Source organism: Erpetoichthys calabaricus, chromosome 11 (assembly GCF_900747795.2).
Source record: "Erpetoichthys calabaricus chromosome 11, fErpCal1.3, whole genome shotgun sequence".
Classification (NCBI taxonomy): domain Eukaryota; kingdom Metazoa; phylum Chordata; class Cladistia; order Polypteriformes; family Polypteridae; genus Erpetoichthys; species Erpetoichthys calabaricus.
Genome location: NC_041404.2, coordinates 2,835,971 through 2,855,174, shown reverse-complemented (window position 1 = coordinate 2,855,174; position 19,204 = coordinate 2,835,971). Strand labels below are relative to the sequence as shown.

The window sequence follows — 19,204 nt, the reverse complement described above, 5'->3', positions numbered from 1 at the left end:
ATTTCTGATTTTTAGTCAAGGCTTGAGCATGCGGGTATTTCCAGACAGTGCTTGTATGTGCATGTTCATACTGTGTGGTCCATACCAACATATGTGCTGTGCGTATGTGTGTGTGTGTGTGTAAAGCATTACTCATAGGATCACTGCAAAAATACTTAGCAGTACAAAGTCTTAAAGTGGATGTAGAGTAGTGAATTTTGTTACACAGGTAGTAATTTATATAAATTTATATGAATATCATATTCTGAATATCTGTCTACTCATTTTCATATGTCATTTACATATCGGTAGACAGATAGATACATCTAATAAACAGACAGCTATTTTTTGGATTTTATGTGCAATTTTCTGTCATATCAGATGAATGCATCAATGCAATCTAAGTATTAGATGGTCATTTATAGACTTTTTATAATAATAGTGAATATACTTTAGATTCCACAAATAAGCCTACAAATGAATGCCCGTAAATTATATTTCTCACCTTATGTTATCAGTTCTCCTGAAAACTCCAGTCAGACATCCTGAAATCTCATTGTTTTTGCTATGCCATTTTAGTTGGAATTTACATTTCATAAAGAACTTATCAAAGTATCATCTTGAGGTTTTTTTCATCTATTGTACTCCATTGTGTCTGATTAATATATTTGGAAATACTAGACTGACTCCTTCTCCAGTGTACTATTTCATCTCTGTTATCCCCAGGAGATTATTTATATCCAAGTGTTTAAGATGGGCAATCTAGTAATTGCAAAAGCTGAGATGCTCCACTATAGAAATTCACCTGATAGTGCAATTTAATCCCTTGCCCTTTCATGGAAAATGCAGAGGGCAACTACATGAAGAGCACAACAAAGAATTGATTAATTGAATAAAATCAAAACTGAGAGCTGCGTGTGTTTTACTCAGTAGTGATAAACAGGCCTGGTTTAATTACCGGTTTAGTCATAGCTCATTATTCATTTCAGTAGATATCCAGAAGACTGTCCTCCTATACATTAATATATTTAGAAATTTTTAACAATGTCTTAGAATTGACAGTAACATTAAATTAGCATGTAGCACAAAATTGCATTTTGTATGTATGTAACCAATACTTGAAGTGGGCTAGTGCCCTCATTTAGAGCAACAGTCTTTAATTTCACTAGGCTTTCGCTTCAAAGGCCAACACCCCTAAATTGCCAGTTCATTTTTTCCACATGAACCACTGTTTGAAATACATGAATAACTAAGAAAATAAAACATTTCTGATGAATACACCCTAACATAAATTGGCTTTCAATATGAAAACTTACATACTGTACAGAATTATTGTACTTGTTTTTATTCATATATTTCTTTCTAGACCAAAATCTTGAATTATATATTTTTATCACTAATTAGTCACTATAACATCAAGGATAAATTTATTGGAAAATAGAAGGAAAGATTGATCCATAGTTGTATAAACTGTTACACATTTAGTTTGAAATTCATTTTTTGCATACATTTCTCAAAACCATCAATGCATGACTATCCTGTTGATTTCATCTTTAAATTTAAACATTAAAATATAGTGTGAATGTATTAAAAATATGCAGTCATTTATTTGTGTGGATGGAATTAGTCTCATCCATCCATCCATTTTGCAAACTTGTTTGATCTTGAGTAGGTTCAGTAAGAAGGTGGAGCCCATCCCAGCAAGCACTGGGAGTAAGGCAGGAAGAATCACTGGACCGGGTGCCATTCCATTGTTGAGTGATCACACAGACACACAAACACACAAGGGACAAGTCCACACAAGTCCACCTAACATGCATGTTTTTGGGGGTCTGCTGGAGCCAATCCCAGCCAACACAGGGCGCAAGGCAAGAAACAAACCCCGGGCAGGGTGCCAGCCCACCGCAGCTGGCTTCCTAATGGACCAATGATCTGGTTCTTTATTGTTTTACTCTCAATATCTCCAGTCTATTGTTCTTGCTAAATGTTCCTTCAAAAAGTCTCCATTTTGCCTCTACCTGTTTGCTGACTTTTTCCTTCCTTCCTATATGTGCCAAGACTAGACATAGATTCCCGGTTCTTGTTCTGAAACTATGGAATGATCTTCTTTTGTCAATTTAAAGAGCACCCAATTTACTCAAATTTAGGTATCATTTGAAATGCACCTTTTGATTAAATATTTTGGAACCATTTAGTCTATCTTCTACAGGATAGCTGCTGTTGGCAAATTTACTCCTGCGGACAAATTAAAATCTATCTATCTATCTATCTATCTATCTATCTATCTATCTATCTATCTATCTATCTATCTATCTATCTATCTATCTATCTATCTATCTATCTATCTATCTATCTATCTATCTAATCTAATCAACATGCAACACATTGGTACTCTCTGGCACCATGATTAGTGAGTATAATTATCTTACCTTGAACTTTCCGTCTTCCTTATCTTAAATAACTACCTTAATCCAAACACATAAAGACTAGACAAGGAAAAAAAGAATATACACTGTAGGGGGACAGCAGGATTCACAGGACACCCCAAAGTGCCACCCATCTCACTACCCTGATCTGTGTTACAATTGTAGCAGCCTTACCAAAAGATACAATAGCCAACTGAGGGAGAGGTCTGTTGGAAAACAAAACAATGGACAACTTTGCTAAACTTCAAAACACAGCTACATTATAAATACAGAAATTTGAAAACAAGATTTTCTGTCATGTGTTCAGTAAATGGAAGCTGTTAAAATATAAAGCAGCAGTTGTTCCAGGATCAGGGTTAGGTCTTGTCCTTCATACATTGTTCAAAAATCTTTCTTTTTAATAACTAATCTAAGCTCACCTTGGTGCCTTTTCCTTGTTTCTTTTCTTTAATAAGGAAAATATTGAGTTCTTAATTATCTTCACTGTATAATGAATTCTTTGCTGCACATGCTAATCAGGAATTAGAGTGGACTGCAAAAAAAAACCAAAAAAACCCCACAAAATGAGCCACAAGAGCATAGTAGCTTTGGGATGTTAATTGACTACTAGGGTGATGTGGCTGATGAATGTAAACTTCTCATTATTTTGAATCATTAGGCTGCTTTTTAAATTACACTTCTTTTCTTCAAGGCCTGATTTTCACCTCCAGCCAGCAGCATAATCAGCTGTCAGTGGAGACTTCCTATTAGCCGGCCATAGATATGTTTCAAAGACTGTCATCACTCACACTGCAGTGTATTCTCTACAGTCAAACTCAATCTCCTGGATGTTTCTGATAACATCACACATAAAGAAAATGCTCTGGTAACTTAGTAAGCCAGAGATGCTTCTATGAAACAGAATGCCATGGTCCAGCAGGCTCTGTGGGCTTGATCATGTTACTACACTGCACTTCAGATAGTTGTTATTTTTATCTATCATTGTGGACTTTTAATGAAATCTAGGTCATTGTGAATGGCAGGAGGGTATAACATAACATAACATTTTCAAATCTACTTAATCCAGTTCAGGGTTGTGAGGGACCATTCCTGTCATGTCAACTTTAAACACAGGGCAGAAACCAGCCTTGGACAGTGTGCCAGTCCACTGCAGGGTCCACTTACACAGACTAAATTAACAGTCACCAGTTAACCTAATCTAACCATATCTTTGTAGGTGTGGGAGCAAAAGTTGAATATCTAGAGAAAAAAACAGACAGAAATGGGGAGAACATGAAAACTTCACATAGACTAAGAAGAATTCAAATCGGTGACGGGGCGAACTTAATGCGCAGACCCCTTTTCAAATGGTCCAGTCATCATTTGACCCAACATACACATCTTGATGGATATAAGAGGGAAACCAGAATATCCACTGGAACATCAATGCAGACTTTCAGAGACCATGCAAACTCCATACAGAAGATGACCAAGCATCGGAACCAGACTCAGGATACTAAATATTTGAGGTGGCAGCACCGAATACTGTGACAAATGCTGCCCGATTTGAAATGTTTCTAACATAACATAAATGAAAAAACGCTATACCAAAGTTAATTATTTATGTGGACATCTCTAACCCAACAAAAATATAAGCTTTGTTTTTGCTTTTTTTTTCAGTTTCTCAAATGGTCATTGAAGAAGTGAGTGTTTTGCAAACTCAGCTGGAGATAGAGAAATCCTGCAGAGAGAATGCAGAAGCCTTAGCAACAAAGGTAAAAGACTAATACCGTGGCAAGTGGTGTATTCATCAATAACTGCTTAGTTTAGTTTACAGCATATGAAAATGCTTGGCAAACAGATCCGAACAGTTAGGACTGCCATTTTACCCAACCAGAATGCCTTAAATGTTATAAATATTCACGTTTTATTTTGCACTTTTGTAACTGATACACCAAGGAAACATTTGTTATGTAATTCTGTTTCCAGATACTGTATGACCTTGTTATTTTCAGGTGATATTTGAGTTACACCTAGCTTTTATGTTCCAAGTGACAAATTAATAATATAAAAATTTAACATTTATTCCAGATTAATGTTTTTAGTATGTTCACACCATGAACCAACCTTTTTAACTGACTTCTTTGCAGGAAGTGTCGGATCTTAAGAAAAAAAAAAGGGTCAATCCACTGGCCCAGGAGACTCGAGCACACTCTTTCATGGATCAGATCAAGCCATTCATTTGTTACAAGATCAGGAGTATATTCAGGGATGTGACTAGAGCATTTTTCATTCATTTTTTTTCTCACCTCTATTTTTACATATTTTCTTAGTTCTTTTCTCACTTTAAGTGTTTTGTTAAATTGGTACTTGAATGTTTTCACATCTTGCCACATTACCATTTTGATTTTTTTATTCTTATGATTGTCATTTTGATAAAATATATAACCTATTTTCCTTAGACATACCATATGATTCTAATGTTTATTTTCCTCTAAGAAGGTTTTGGAGAAGCTGAATATGATTTCACGTTATTTCACAATGCCATTTTGTTTTGTTATGGACACTGCCATTTTCTAGCATTTGCCTAGTCCATTGCCACAGTGAGTACTGTATATCCAGAATGCTCTGAGAAGGTGCAGTGTGTAATGTAATCAGAGCGACCACATAATAGCCAATGTGTACATTCCTGAATCATCTGAACACTATATAAAATTACTTATCATGTGCATATTTTGTTCTTTGCTATTTTTGACCTGGTTTCTGACTTTTTGCTATTCATTTTTGACATCAGATTGTGGTTTCTTATTAAGGCACTGGAAAAAGATTTGATGGACTTTTGGTTAGGAACTTTGCTTTGTTGCTGACTTGCGCTATATCTCCCGATCCCCAAGCTTAAAAAATCTCTGCCTTTCCTCCTTAATATAACCTTTATGGTTGCCACCTTTTTCTAGTACTGTTTGTTAAAATTTTTGCTAGAGTGGTTGCTACCACAGAACAACTGAATGTCTAGATGCACGACTCTAGTTGTCCAAGATTCTGGATATCAAACAAACAGTCGTTCATAGTGCATGCTATTATTATCGGCTTGCAAATTTGCCGTGTATCCTTCTTTTAACATTAATGATCTGTCTAGGCTTATTTCAGTACTTTTGACTTTAGTTAAAGACCACGCAAGGTCTTTTTTATTCTGTCTCTGTCTTCTTTGATTGCAGAAGAACCTGTTATTTTTGCTAACTTTGTTATACTGTACCCACTAAACTCTATCAGTTGTTGTTTCGCTGTCTTAGTGTATCCTGTCTTTTGAATTTTAGATAATCACATGAAGAGAATTAAACACCAGAGTGTTTTGAGTTATGTTTCAAATAAATATGCCGGTATAAACTATGGTTGAAATTATGGGTAGGTTTTTCCATGGAGGAAAGTTGATGTAAATTTAACTGATGACTGTTTTTATAAATTACTTTACTTCTTCTTCTTCAGATAATGGATATCCATCACTGTAGATTACTGAAATGATCAACTAAGATTAAGCTCTAATTCTCTAGGTATTTTTCGATCAACTCTAGTGTATGGCGCATTTCGGTAACAGTTTAGGTCAGGTACTGCAAAATGCATCTATTATCCATTTACTATTATGTAAGACGACCTTAACAAACACTTCTTTGGATCTTCCTAACACTTACAAGCATAAGTAAAAGGTTTATTGATCTCTACAATGTGACCTACTAACAAAACTTCACTTTTGAGTGGTCTGAGGTGGCTTAACAGGACACCTGTTAATAGTGTTCATAGTGTAAGACCTATGAATCCTTCATATTTACAATTAATATGACGATCAAGATATTATGCCACATTACACAGAGATAAATAACCCATGTACTGATGTGTTATGAAGACCAAAAGGAGCCTTTGTTAAGGTCTTGTAACATAACAGTAAATGTGTAATAGATGTGCTTTTGCAATACCAAAACTAAAGTGTTACCCACTTTTTTCCATCCATCCATTATCCAACCCGCTATATCCTAACTACAGGGTCACGGGGGTCTGCTGGAGCCAATCCCAGCCAACACAGGGCTCAAGGCAGGAAACAAACTCTGGGCAGGGCACCAGCCCACCTCAGGGCACACACACCAAGCACACACACCAAGCACACACTAGGGACAATTTAGGATCGCCAATACACCTGATCTGCATGTTTTTAGACTGTGGGAGGACACCGGAGTACCCGGAGGAAAGCCACACAGACACGGGGAGAACATGCAAACTCCACGCAGGGAGGACCTGGGAAGCGAACCCGGGTCTCCTAACTGCGAGGGAGCAGCGCTACCCACTGCGTCACCGTGCCGCCCCCACTTTTTTAATAAGCCATATTAAATATTAAAAAATTAATCTAACAGACTGAATTGACAAAATGAGTAAAACTGAGACAAGGCAATTGTTTTCTATTAATAGGACTGTTACATATTTTCTTTGCTATGTATAGACACCAACATTATAACATGTTATAGGTAACTACTAAACATATATACGGTTTAACACTGCTTTTAGATTAATTTAGCTTTTGTATTATTGTTGTAGCTGAATTCTGAGAACAGGAAACTAAAATACCTAAGTTTAACGTCAAGACCCTGCCTAGATGAACTGCTGCCCAGTATTTCAGACTGCATTGCACTTGAAGAGGAGGCTGAACCCCAAGACCCAAGCCCTGACCCTTACATTCAGTACCAACAACAGGTCAAAGGTATGGCGCTGTGAGTCTGTATGGAAAAATTATGAACTGATACAGTATTCAGTATTGCAGAACTGTATAATATTATTACTTAATCTTGTTTGTTTATGTTTTATGTTAATTTCCTTTTTATTTCATCTTGTAAAGCACTTTGAGCTACATTGTTTGCATGAAAATGTGCTATATCTTTTTGTGTTGGCAATTCTCATTTGCACTAAACAGCACCTTTTGCTAGTAGACAAGAGTTGACATGGTATATGTACACCATAATTTCTTAAGGTTATTTATTTGATCAAGCTGTTGGAAATAGCCCTTTATATTTAATATTTTCAGCTTCTTTTGAGTGAATGTGCATTTTGCAGCTTCATGTACAGTATTTATGATCTTTGTGTGTGTTTCTGTGACAATTTGTTATCACCTTTCTGAGTTAGATGTGTGTGTACCAATTTCAGTTTTTTTTAATTATGTTTTGGATTCAATCCTGCTAATTTTCTGTTATATTTGAGCCAGTATTAAGCCACAGCAGAGCTGACATTCACTGCTCACTTTAGGTGATTTCCCCAGGGTCCCCACAGACCTGACAGCATCAATGACTCAGCTGCTAGATTACACTGCACAACCAGCTCTATGTTAAATTTCATGTGCACCGTAGCTAATTGTATAGGACTGATGAGGTCACTTCGTTAAATCACTGTGCCTGACTTGCACCTAAAATCAGCATCATAGGCCCCCAGGTAAAGTAGGGTGCTGGGCCCCTGTTTTGATAGCAAAACAGAAACATACATAGGCATTACAAACGTTGTGGGCTCCTATGCTTCTGGGGCCCCCAGCCAGTGCCTATTGTGCCCATACATTAAGACGGCCCTTCCCAAAATGTCTGATAATGGAGAATATATCCAGTTGAATTTTTCAATTGCTTTTATTAAAAAGACTTCTTTAATTAATTAAATGCTGTAAAACACCACTTACCTGGAAATGACCATTATAGAATTTGATTAAATCTAGCAGATAATTAACCAAATCAGACATTGCAGCTACAACTTGTGCACAAAAGCACATTCACATAATATATTTTTATTTTTAGTATAGTAAACCATATATTTAACCATTCAAAGTGGAATTGTTTTTTCCAAAAGATGCTGATAGTTTTTTTAGGTTTCTCTCCATCATTTAAAAAGCTTATTGGGATTGGTTTATATATATATATATATATATATACAGTGGAACCTCGGGTCACGACCGTAATTCGTGACCCAAAGTAATTTCCCCCATAGGATTGTATGTAAATACAATTAATCTGTTCTGGACCGTACGAGCTGTATGTAAATATATATATACGCTCGCTCGCTCGCTCTCTCTCTTTCTCTCGCTCGCTTGCTCTCTCTCTCTCTCTCACTCGCTCATGCTCTGTCTCTCTCTCTTTCTCTCTCTCGCTCACTCGCACTCTCTCTCTCGCTCGCGCTCTCTCTCTCTCTGTTTCGCTCTCTGCACAGGGAATACACAGGGAGAGACTGAACACGTGCGGAAATCATCGGCGCGTATGAACCGGAAGGGAAACTGGCTTGTTCGTCACCCGAGTGTGTGATCCTGAACAGATGCAAAAGTTTGCCGAACTTTTTGGTCGTAACCCGATTTGTACATGGTCTGAGACGTTCGTGACCCGAGGTTCTACTGTATATAGAAAGATAATAATCTGTTTTATTTATGATTAATAATATTACCTCTGTGCCCAAACATTCCATAATAAGACTGAGAATAGAACAGTAATATTGTCAAAACCAGCAGGCTTTGTAGCCATGACTATATTAATATACTGGATATTTAAAAATCCAATAACTGATAATGCATCACATACCATCTGCCCACAGCTCCAGGACGATTAGGCCTTGCTAAACTAATGAATCTTAAGCCTTGTTTGAATTACTGTGACTTAATTAGTATTGCTTGGAAATGGTGGATAGCAAAAATATACTGCTTAATCTCCACTGGAATATTAAATACATATCGTCCCTGCCTCTTCTGCTATACAATATGGAGTGAAAGTATGCTATGGAATGGTGGTGTTTTTATCAGGACAGCTTGTGCCATATGTTGTGCTGCTAGGTAGTGAAAAGATTCAACTCTACAAAGATGGTATCTGAACAAACCCAAAGAATAGTTCCTTTCATCAAGTGATTAATGGGTTGAGGTATGGTGTTTTTACAGTTACTTCTATATGACTTGTAAGCTTCTAATTGCTTTGGTTTAAAAATGTACATGACTTTTTTTATATTTTAGACCTGCAGGAAACAGTTAGTGCCCTTTTAGATGAGAAGAAACAGCTTGTTTGCCAGCTGCAAGAACAGAAGTTCCACATAGAAGAGTTGAATGCCCATGTAAGTGATGGTTACTCTCTAGTAGTGACAGTGGGGTGATGAATTGTTACAATTAGATTAGATTAGATTACTTTATTAATCCCACAGGGATATTCAAATGCATATAGCAGAAGAAACCTAAAAAACAATGATACAGACTCACAGGACCAATAATACAGCTAATCAATTAATCAATCGATTGATCGATAAATAAATAAATACATGTATATTGTGCACATATTTAAAAATGAATTTAAAGAGTACACTGAATTGCCGGACAGTGGGCAGAAAAGGACTTTCTGCAGTAAATAAAAGGCGATTACATTTTACTTGAAATGTTTCAGTCAGTCCATTCATTAAATATTATTCACTAAGGGCTTTCCTTATAGAGATACAACAACTTTATTGTTACCATTTGGCTGACTTTATTCAAAGCAACTTACAAGATGGGAATCATCAGTGTTGTGTAAATTAAATAACAGCCTTACTTGAATAAAAGCAGAGATATGTTTCTGAAAAATGACTCGAGTAAAAGTAAAAATTGCTCATAAGAAAACTACTCAAGCAGAAGTTTTTAAGTATCTGGTATTGAGTGTACTTAAGTATCAAAATTACAAGTAAATGCAGGATCTCTATTTTATATATAATAAAAAAAAACACGTTCTTACAAAGTTAAAATAATTCAGGTTAACTTCTTTTTTGCACATGCATCCCATTACAGTCACTAAAGTAGGAGCCAAGTAACTGCATCTTGAAGCAGTGAGATTCAGCATAAGTAGACATCTTAATGACTTTATCCAAATTCAGTGGAGTAGGAGCTAATAGGAGGAGTGTTCAGACTTCCCCACTTTAAGAAGCAGCTAATCTGTTCCTGAAAAATCTTTTCATAAAGACATTTTTGAACACCTAATTGATTTATATGGAAAGCACTTTTAAGCATTCTTTATCCCCTAAAATTACTCCTAGTTTTGTTCAAATAACACTGAACTACATGAAAAATTGAAGAATCGGTTTAATATTAACACCGATCATCAAAACAAACCATAATAAGACATTGTCCTTCATTAAATAATGTTTAATAAAGCATTTCACCTTGACTTTATCACTTCTAGCTTCACATTCAAAAGGACAGCTGTTTGTTATTTCTTGGGCATTTCCAATTAGTTCACAGAAGCGTGTGTTTTAGGTAACTGACTGAACAAATCACAGGGCATATTTGCTAGCCAATTTGTTTCCTGGTTTAATATTTCTATGAACGGGTCTTGCAAAATATATAAGAGTAAACATATGAGAGTAGACAAGGCCAGCAAGCTTGCCGTTTGAAGTCCAATGTCTTAGCCACTATAACACTCTGGTAGCACATAATTCCAGCCATATTGGTTTGATTTCCGGCCTGCCTGCAGTCTGTGTGGAGTTTATATATTCTCTCTGCATCTGCATTCATTTTTTTCTCCCACCTTTCACAGACATGTTGGCAAGCTGGTCCAGTGTGAATGAGTGTAGGTGTGTGCATGACTGTGATTTGTGATAGACTGGGCTCTTATCTAGGAACATCTGGAACAGTACACTTCTATTGTTGCCAGGATAGGTTCTGGCTCCATGACACCCCAAAATGTAGAAAATGAGTCTGAAAAATGAAGGGTGCAATGGTATGTTGTGTTATCTCTTTTGTGCAGCTGATATATTAAATATATAAAAAAAAGCTTATTTTATTATAAATAGGAAGAATAATAACAGCACTTTACACAGGAGACTGGAGTGTTACACAAACCATCAAATGCAGGGTATGGATATTTAATAAAACAATGAGAAACAAAGGTACATCCTAAGCATGGTGATAATTAGGAAATTGACTATACTTAATGAGTTAGTTTATAATAGTCAGTATAAATTAGCCATTTGATTCATGTTTTCTACAAATACGTAAGCAGTAATGGTGGTTTAGCTTGAACGTCTTCTGCACATATAAATTTACACTTCAATGAAGTGATATTTATCTAGGGAAATCTCTTATTTCCAGAAAGACATACAAATAAGTGTATTCTCACCCTGTGTGCATTAATTTCTGCTGAAGTAGATGCTGCTGCCAAATGTTGCTAATTTTAGTAGCTGTGAGCAGCTATTAGAATGGGTTTGAAGCCATAACTCATTCATTATAATTCTGAAATGTTAGCATTGCAAATAAGAAATTGACTTGTATGTAAGAGCATATCTGATAATAACATAGGAAGGTTGACAAATAAGTGGAGACTATGAAATCTGTTCCAAAATCTCATCCAGATACTTTGTAATGTTTGCTAAGGTTTCCTTTTTAACCTCATGACTCAGCTATTGGTTCTGGATTCTCACAAGCCTTTGTATGAAGAAGTGCTTTCTGGCTTTGTTTGTTTGTTTATCTATCTATCTATCTATCTATCTATCTATCTATCTATCTATCTATCTATCTATCTATCTATCTATCTATCTATCTATCTATCTATCTATCTATCTATCTATCTATCTATCTATCTATCTATCTATCTATCTATCAGAGATGCAAGAGGACATAGGTTTGGAGAAGATGGATGTACTTGGCAGTCCAGTCTAATTTATCATCCAGCTGCACTCCCAGATATTTATAGGTCTGCACCATCTGCACACAGTCACCTTTGATGATCACGGGGTCTATGAGGGGTCTGGGCCTCCTAAAATCCACCACCAACTCCTTGGTTTTGCTGGTGTTCAGTTGTAGGTGGTTTGAGTCGCACCATTTAACAAAGTCATTGATTAGGTCCCTATACTCATCCTCCAGCCCATTCCTGATGCAGCCCACGATAGCAGTGTCATCAGCGAATTTTTGCACATGGCAGGACTCCGAGTTGTATTGGAAGTCCGATGTATATAGGCTGAACAGGACCGGAGAAAGTACAGTCCCTTGTGGCGCTCCTGTGTTGCTGACCACAATGTCAGACGTGCAGTTCCCAAGACGCACATACTGAGGTCTGTCTTTAAGATAGTCCACGATCCATGCCACTAGGTATGAATCTAATCCCATCTCTGTCTGCTTTTCCCTAAGGAGCAGAGGTTGGATTGTGTTGAAGGCGCTAGAGAAGTCTAAAAACATAATTCTTACAGCACCACTGCCTCTGTCCAAGTGAGATAGGGATCGGTGTAGCATGTAGATGATGGCATCCTCCGCTCCCACCTTCTCCTGATATGCAAACTGCAGAGGGTCAAGGACGTGTTGAACCTGTGGCCTAAGGTGGTGAAGCAGCAGCCTCTCCATGGTCTTCATCACATGTGATGTCAGAGCAACAGGCCGAAAGTCATTCAGCTCACTAGGACGTGATACCTTTGGGACCGGGGTGATACAAAATTTTTCCAAAGCGTCGGGACTCTCCCCTGTTCCAGGCTCAGGTTGAAGATGCGCTGTAGAGGACCCCCCAGCTCCGATGCACAGACCTTCAGCAGTCGTGGCGATACTCCATCTGGACCTGCTGCTTTGCTGGCACGAAGTCTCCTCAGCTCTCTGCTCACTTGCGCTGTTGTAATTATGGGTGGGGATGTCTCTCCTATGCTGGTATCAGCAGAAGGATGTGTGGAGTGTGCAGTACTCTGAGGTGAGAGTGAGAGTGGGTTAGGGTGGTCAAACCTGTTAAAGAAGTTGTTCATTTGGTTTGCTCTCTTCACGTCTCTCTCGATGGTGGTACCCCGCTTCGAGCTGCAGCCAGTGATGATCTTCATCCCATCCCACACTTCCTTCATGCTGTTATTCTGCAACTTCTGCTCCAGCTTTCTCCTGTACTGCTCCTTCGCCGCCCTGAGCTGGACTCAGAGTTCCTTCTGCACGCGCTTGAGCTCATGCTGATCACCGTCTTTAAAAGCCCTTTTCTTCTGGTTCAAAAGGCTCTTGATGTCACTTGTAATCCATGGCTTGTTGTTAGCATAGCAGCATACAGTTCTTACTGGAACTACAATGTCCATACAGAAGTTGATGTAGTCAGTAGTGCAGTCAACAACTTCCTCAATGTTCTCATTATGAGATCCCTGCAGGATATCCCAGTCTGTAGTTCCAAAACAGTCTCTCAGAGTATTCTCAGCCTCCGGGGTCCACTTCCTGAATGATCGTGTGGTTACAGGTAGGACTCTCACTTTTGGTTTATAGTGAGGCTGAAGCAGAACCAGGTTATGATCTGCTTTCGCAAGTGCAGGCAGCGGGGTGGCGCTGTATGCGTCTTTAACGTTTGCATACAGTAAATCAATAGTCTTATTTCCCCGGGTGTTACAGTCCACATACTGGGAGAATGCAGGTAATGTTTTGTCCAGCGTCGCATGGTTAAAGTCTCCAGCGATTAGCACAAGCGCCTCAGGGTGCTGCGTTTGTAACTTAGCAACAGCAGAATGGATGATGTCACTCGTTGACTCCACGTCCGCCCGATGAGGGATGTAAACAATAACAACAATGACGTGTCCAAACTCTCTGGGCAAGTAATAGGGACGCAAACTTACGGCGAACAGTTCGATGTCCCTGCAGCAAGTGGAGATTTTGACGTTAACATGTCCAGAGTTACACCACCGTGTATTAACATAGAGAACAAGTCCTCCTCCTTTGTGCTTCCCACAGGTACTTGCATCTCTGTCCGCTCTAACTGTGCTAAACCCGGGTAGTTCCACATTAGCGTCTGGGATGGTGGTAGTTAGCCACGTTTCGCAAAAACACAACAAACTGCATTCTTTGTAGGTTCTGACATTTTTCACCAGTGCAGCCAGTTCATCGATCTTATTTGAGATTGAGTTTACATTCCCCAGAATCACAGAAGGCACCCAAGGCTTAAAACGCCACTTTCTCGCAAGCCTCTTCATTTTTAGCTTAGTGCCCGCTCTGCTGCCACGATACCGCCTTCTTACCTCGTCGGGTAAATAGGGAACCACACCGACACTTGCTTTTGTTCTCAGCGCTCAAAGTTGAGTACTTGAATAGGCGAGTCTCGGCGTGTAAAAATCCATGCCCATGTTGTAAAATTAAGTGTGTCCAGTGAACAAATCCACATAAAATAAAGTGATAGGAGTGATCAATAAATAAAAATAGAAAAATAAAAGTAGAAAAGAACACATACACATACAGTCATACATGGAGCTGCTGAAAAGGCTGCCACTCTCGGCGGCGCCGGATGTTAATAATTTCGTTTTGTCTCGCTTGAGATCTTCCTTTAGCAGGTTGTGCTCTGCACTCTGTTTTTTAGTTTTATTTTATATTTGTTCTTAATTTGTATAGCTTTTTTAAATGTGTGTTACTGTTTAATAGAGCTGCAGTTCTGAATTTGTTGTACTGAGCTTTTAAATTCGTATCTTGTAAGCCGTATATAAAGCACCATCTCATGGTGAATACTGTGTGGCCTGCAGGGGGTGCACCAGCCACCCAAACTCGACACAGACAGACACCAGGCCAAATTTCAGCCCAACACACATTTATTCTCAAGGGGAAACATTTCCTAATCATTCCCCCCACCAGCCCAGTACAATACAGTACAGCACACAGGACTTTCTTTACCTTCTTCTTGGCTTTCTCTCTCTCTCCCTTTCTTTGTCTCGGTCACCTTCACTCCTTCTCTGACAAGCACCGTCATCTCCATCCGGACTCTGGCTCCCGGAGTAGTGGCAGCTGGCTCCTTTTAACCGTACACAGGAGCATTCCAGGAGGCCCATTAGCATGTTCGGGAAGTACTCCCAGGTATGGTGAGAGCCAGACACAATATAGGGCCATGCAGCCTCTGCAACTCCCCCTGGCAGTACCCACGGAACCCAACTCCCAGCTTGCCCTGAGGAAATCTGTGGCGTCTCAGGGGAGATAATTACCCTGAACACACTCTCTCCCCTAGTTCTTCCATCTAGTTGGTATCCGTGACAATTGTTAATGGCTTTACTGTATATAAAGAAAAAATTAATCAACTGAGTGATTGCATACTCTCTGTGAATGCTTATTTAACTTTCATGTATTGTGATCATTTTGCCTCTCCTCTGACATTGTGACTGTTATAATGCAAAATTGAGCATTTCCTTGTAAATTTTATGGTAGAATTTCCTTTTAGTAAAAATAGCTTTAAAGGTACTGTATATTTATTCAGCGTCTTTCTCAAAGTAAAATTTTCCTTCAATGAATCTGTGAAAGTTCCAGTAACATATTTAATATTGAAGACAAGAATACAATACAAGAAATGAACAGTGGTATAGCAGAAAGCAGCAAATGGCCAGTTTTTGGACTGCAGTGGATCGATTAGTAGGAATAGATGGAAATACTTTACTAACAAATTGTTTCCCTGATGCCCCTAAATAGAGTTTCCAATTTAGGGTAGGATGGGCGTATTAATTTCTTAATATATTTTCTAATATTACACCAATGTTTTTGCATATTCATTGCTCAAATTATCATTTGCATTGTCCCGTGTCTCAAATGACCCCATTTAATCTTTATTTTCAAAATAATAAGAAAATATTCTCCAGCCCTGGGAGTGTTTCAGTTATACTGTATTACCTGATTTTACACCTTCTCACTTCGTTGTTTTCTTTAGTGTTATGTCATATAATGGAAAATCAGAGTCTTTCAGAAAGACACTGTGAAAAAGTATTAATTATTTCTTTTCAAAGAAAATAACTCACTGTTGAATTTCAATTTGCAGATAGAAAGCGATGAAGCTAAAATGCAGGAACTACAGAAAACTATTGAACAACATAGTGCAACTATTAAGAGATTCAACCGAGGTGAGGTGTGGCATATATTCTATACAAAAACAGGCAATTCATGTTTTTAGACAAGTCAAAAAGTCATTTTCCTAAGGTCCTATTTTTTTAAATCAAGGGAACAGTGCATGCCTTTAACTAGAATTGTTGTCAAGTTATTTTTACTTTATACTTAAGTATTTTCCTGGCTTTATTACTTACTCTATCTTACTTGTGTTATTAGTTTGTTTTATTCCTGTCCAAATGCATGTGTATCTTTTGCTTTTTTCCTAACATCATAGAACTTTTCCTTCAAATCCCACAGGTGACCACAAGCCAGACACCAGTTCCATTCCCTATGTTTTAAGCATATTGTTTAAATTGGAATATATTGCAAGAAATGTTTGCCACACCTGCTCCAGGTCATTCTTCCTTCAGAACTTCAGCAAATAACCTTATGCTGGTCAGTCCAGTCATAGAGAGAAAACCGTCAGGGACTGTAAAAAAAACGTTCTGATAGCAAGGGAAGCTACCGCCAATCTTTTTCAGTGTGAACCAAATTATATGAGAATTTCCTCCTTACCTCTGAAATACTTCCTACTGCTTAAAGCCACTGTTTGTGGCAAAGGACTACTTACTTCTGGCACCAAGACAACTTAATACACACAACAGCTAAACAGATTGATCTTATGACCTCACAATGAATAGTGGAAAAAACATCCAGCTGGCTAAACTAATGGGGTCTGCTGCTGAGGTTTACCCTGAATGAAACAATTTTAAATTATGATACATCTCACTTAATAAATCTACTCAACAGAGCCTCAGCCCTTTCTGGCACTCACAACACATTTCGATTGGCCAGATGGCAGTAGCAATCTAGAAGCCAACCTAACTACCATCTTTCTTTTAGTCAGTGCTCTTTTATAAAATACCTCACTCTCAAAGCTAAAATGTTTATATTCTTAAAGGAAGCTGCAAAGATTATTTGTACTAAACATTAATCCACACTCAACATTCTAAAACCACTTATCTAGTGATGTAATTGGTTGTTTTACATAATTATGCCCTGATGTTGAATGAAATAAAAATGTTAATGAGTAAAGCATGATTTGAACCCACTAGTCACAGTATACAGTAATGTGCGCCCTCCTTGGCACCATGGATTGAATAAACATCTGCCTGTATTTATGCTGACTTTCAACTGTGAAATATGCAATGGCTTTATTTTGTTATTTGATCATTACACATTTTATGTACTTTCTTTATTTTTTATGTCTGCTGTATTTATGGTACACATTACAAAGTAACTAATGTCCTTCCAGGATTAGGTTTTCACTCCTGTCATCCCAGGTAAAAAGCGGGCTTAGAAGATGATCGGATTTAAAATAGCTTATTTTGGGCTACTCTTTCAAAAGACATAGAAAATATGAATTTATGCTAGACTGTACTTGGTGGCTTTTTTGGAGTTTGCTCATACCAAAGATACTTCTCGTGTTTTAATGGAGTATCTACCTTGTTATATAACTGTCTCAGAGTTTAGTTACCAGATTGTGAATCAAAGCCATTGTTTCCAGCAACACTCCAGGTCAAGTGGAACTCTTAGCTTGGGAACCACAAAAATGTATTTAACTACACTGTGCACTGAATAAGTAAGAAATGGTTTCCTCAGAAATGCTATATGTGTGTATTACCTAAAGTAAACGTTTTTGGTGATAATTGTTATGAAGCTGGGTTTTTATGTCCCAGTTAATCCAGACCAGAGATATGGTCAACACTGGAGTCTATCCATAGGCCATAAGGCACGAACAAACCTGGACAGGGCAGTGGTGAAAACACACGCACACACACACACACACACACACACACACAACACTCTTGAAAAAAAATGTGCCAGACAGGTTCTTCAGAGTGACGACATAGGTGAACCATTTCTGGTTCCCAAAAGATCCATCCACATGAAGGTTCCATAAAGAACCTTCATTTTCTTAGATCTATAAAAGGCTTCATACAGTAAATAACCATGAATGGATGGTAACATATTTATGAAATACCAGTGGGTCATGATTTTAAAAGGATTCTTGCTGCATACAATAATGCTGGCCAGGTTTTCTTAATCTGTTAGTGTTTTGCTACGTAGCCTACCATAAAGTAAAGATCTCTGCTTTTTTCTACATATTTGAAATGCATATGCAAAGAAGCCTTCCCAGAATGAAATGGCACTTTGTCAAGTAATGGTTCTACAAGGATCCATGCAATTCAATAAGGAACCATAAAAAACCATTAAAGGACAGTTATTTTTAAGAATGCACCAAGGCCAATTTAGCATTGCCAAACAATTTAACATGCATGTCTTTGAACAGTGGGAGGAAGACGGAGCACCTGGGTGAAACAGTCAGGAAGAACATACAAATTCCATGCAGGGAGGGCCTGGGATACAAACCCTGGTCTCCTTACTGGGAGTCAGCAGCATTGCCACTGCACCACCATGACAACCCAGCTGGGTTTTTGCTTTCATCAGATTGATTTTTGGAATTGTTCATCTTATTTTTCTTGTTGTTTATATGTTTTATCATTGTCCTGGCAATGGCAATGTGTTTCTTGCTATGGTGTGGTTGCCTCCATTTTGTGCAGATCTTTGCATGGCCATGGCCAAATGGTTTGCTGTTGCTATGCCATTTGCCAGCCATGTGACGTGAAATTTGTGTGATGCATTATGTCATCTTACCCTGCTTATTTAAAGTGGTTGTGTATAGCTTCTAGTATCCAAACTGTCAGATTCACCATATGACAAATGACAATGATTAGATTAGAAAACCATTAAGTCTTAGCTACATTGTTTATGATTTTTTTGGTTTTGTTTCTTGGCCTTATCAGTTCTGTATGTCTCTTTCAGTATACTGACCCTGGCCTGCTCTAAAACTATGTTTCTGTCTTCTGCTGTTTGTTTTTTCATCCCCTCATAATTTTCTTTTTTCATTTTTCCCCCAGGATACTGTTTTTCTCTCTTGATGTCAATTATAATAACAGATTTTTTTTTA

At 38.0% G+C, this 19,204-nt stretch overlaps 1 protein-coding gene across 3 annotated transcripts in view; it reads left to right on the top strand.

The window, feature by feature from the left end:
• Positions 1-19,204, top strand: part of shtn3 (shootin 3) — a 136,892-nt gene that overhangs the window by 66,395 nt on the left and 51,293 nt on the right. For all 3 annotated transcript variants that reach the window (XM_051933828.1, XM_051933827.1, XM_028812632.2), the window contains exons 3-6: positions 4,065-4,159; positions 6,966-7,128; positions 9,394-9,491; positions 16,127-16,208. In XM_051933828.1, coding sequence (XP_051789788.1) covers positions 4,065-4,159; positions 6,966-7,128; positions 9,394-9,491; positions 16,127-16,208 — 438 coding nt within the window. The remainder of the gene's footprint in view (positions 1-4,064; positions 4,160-6,965; positions 7,129-9,393; positions 9,492-16,126; positions 16,209-19,204) is intronic.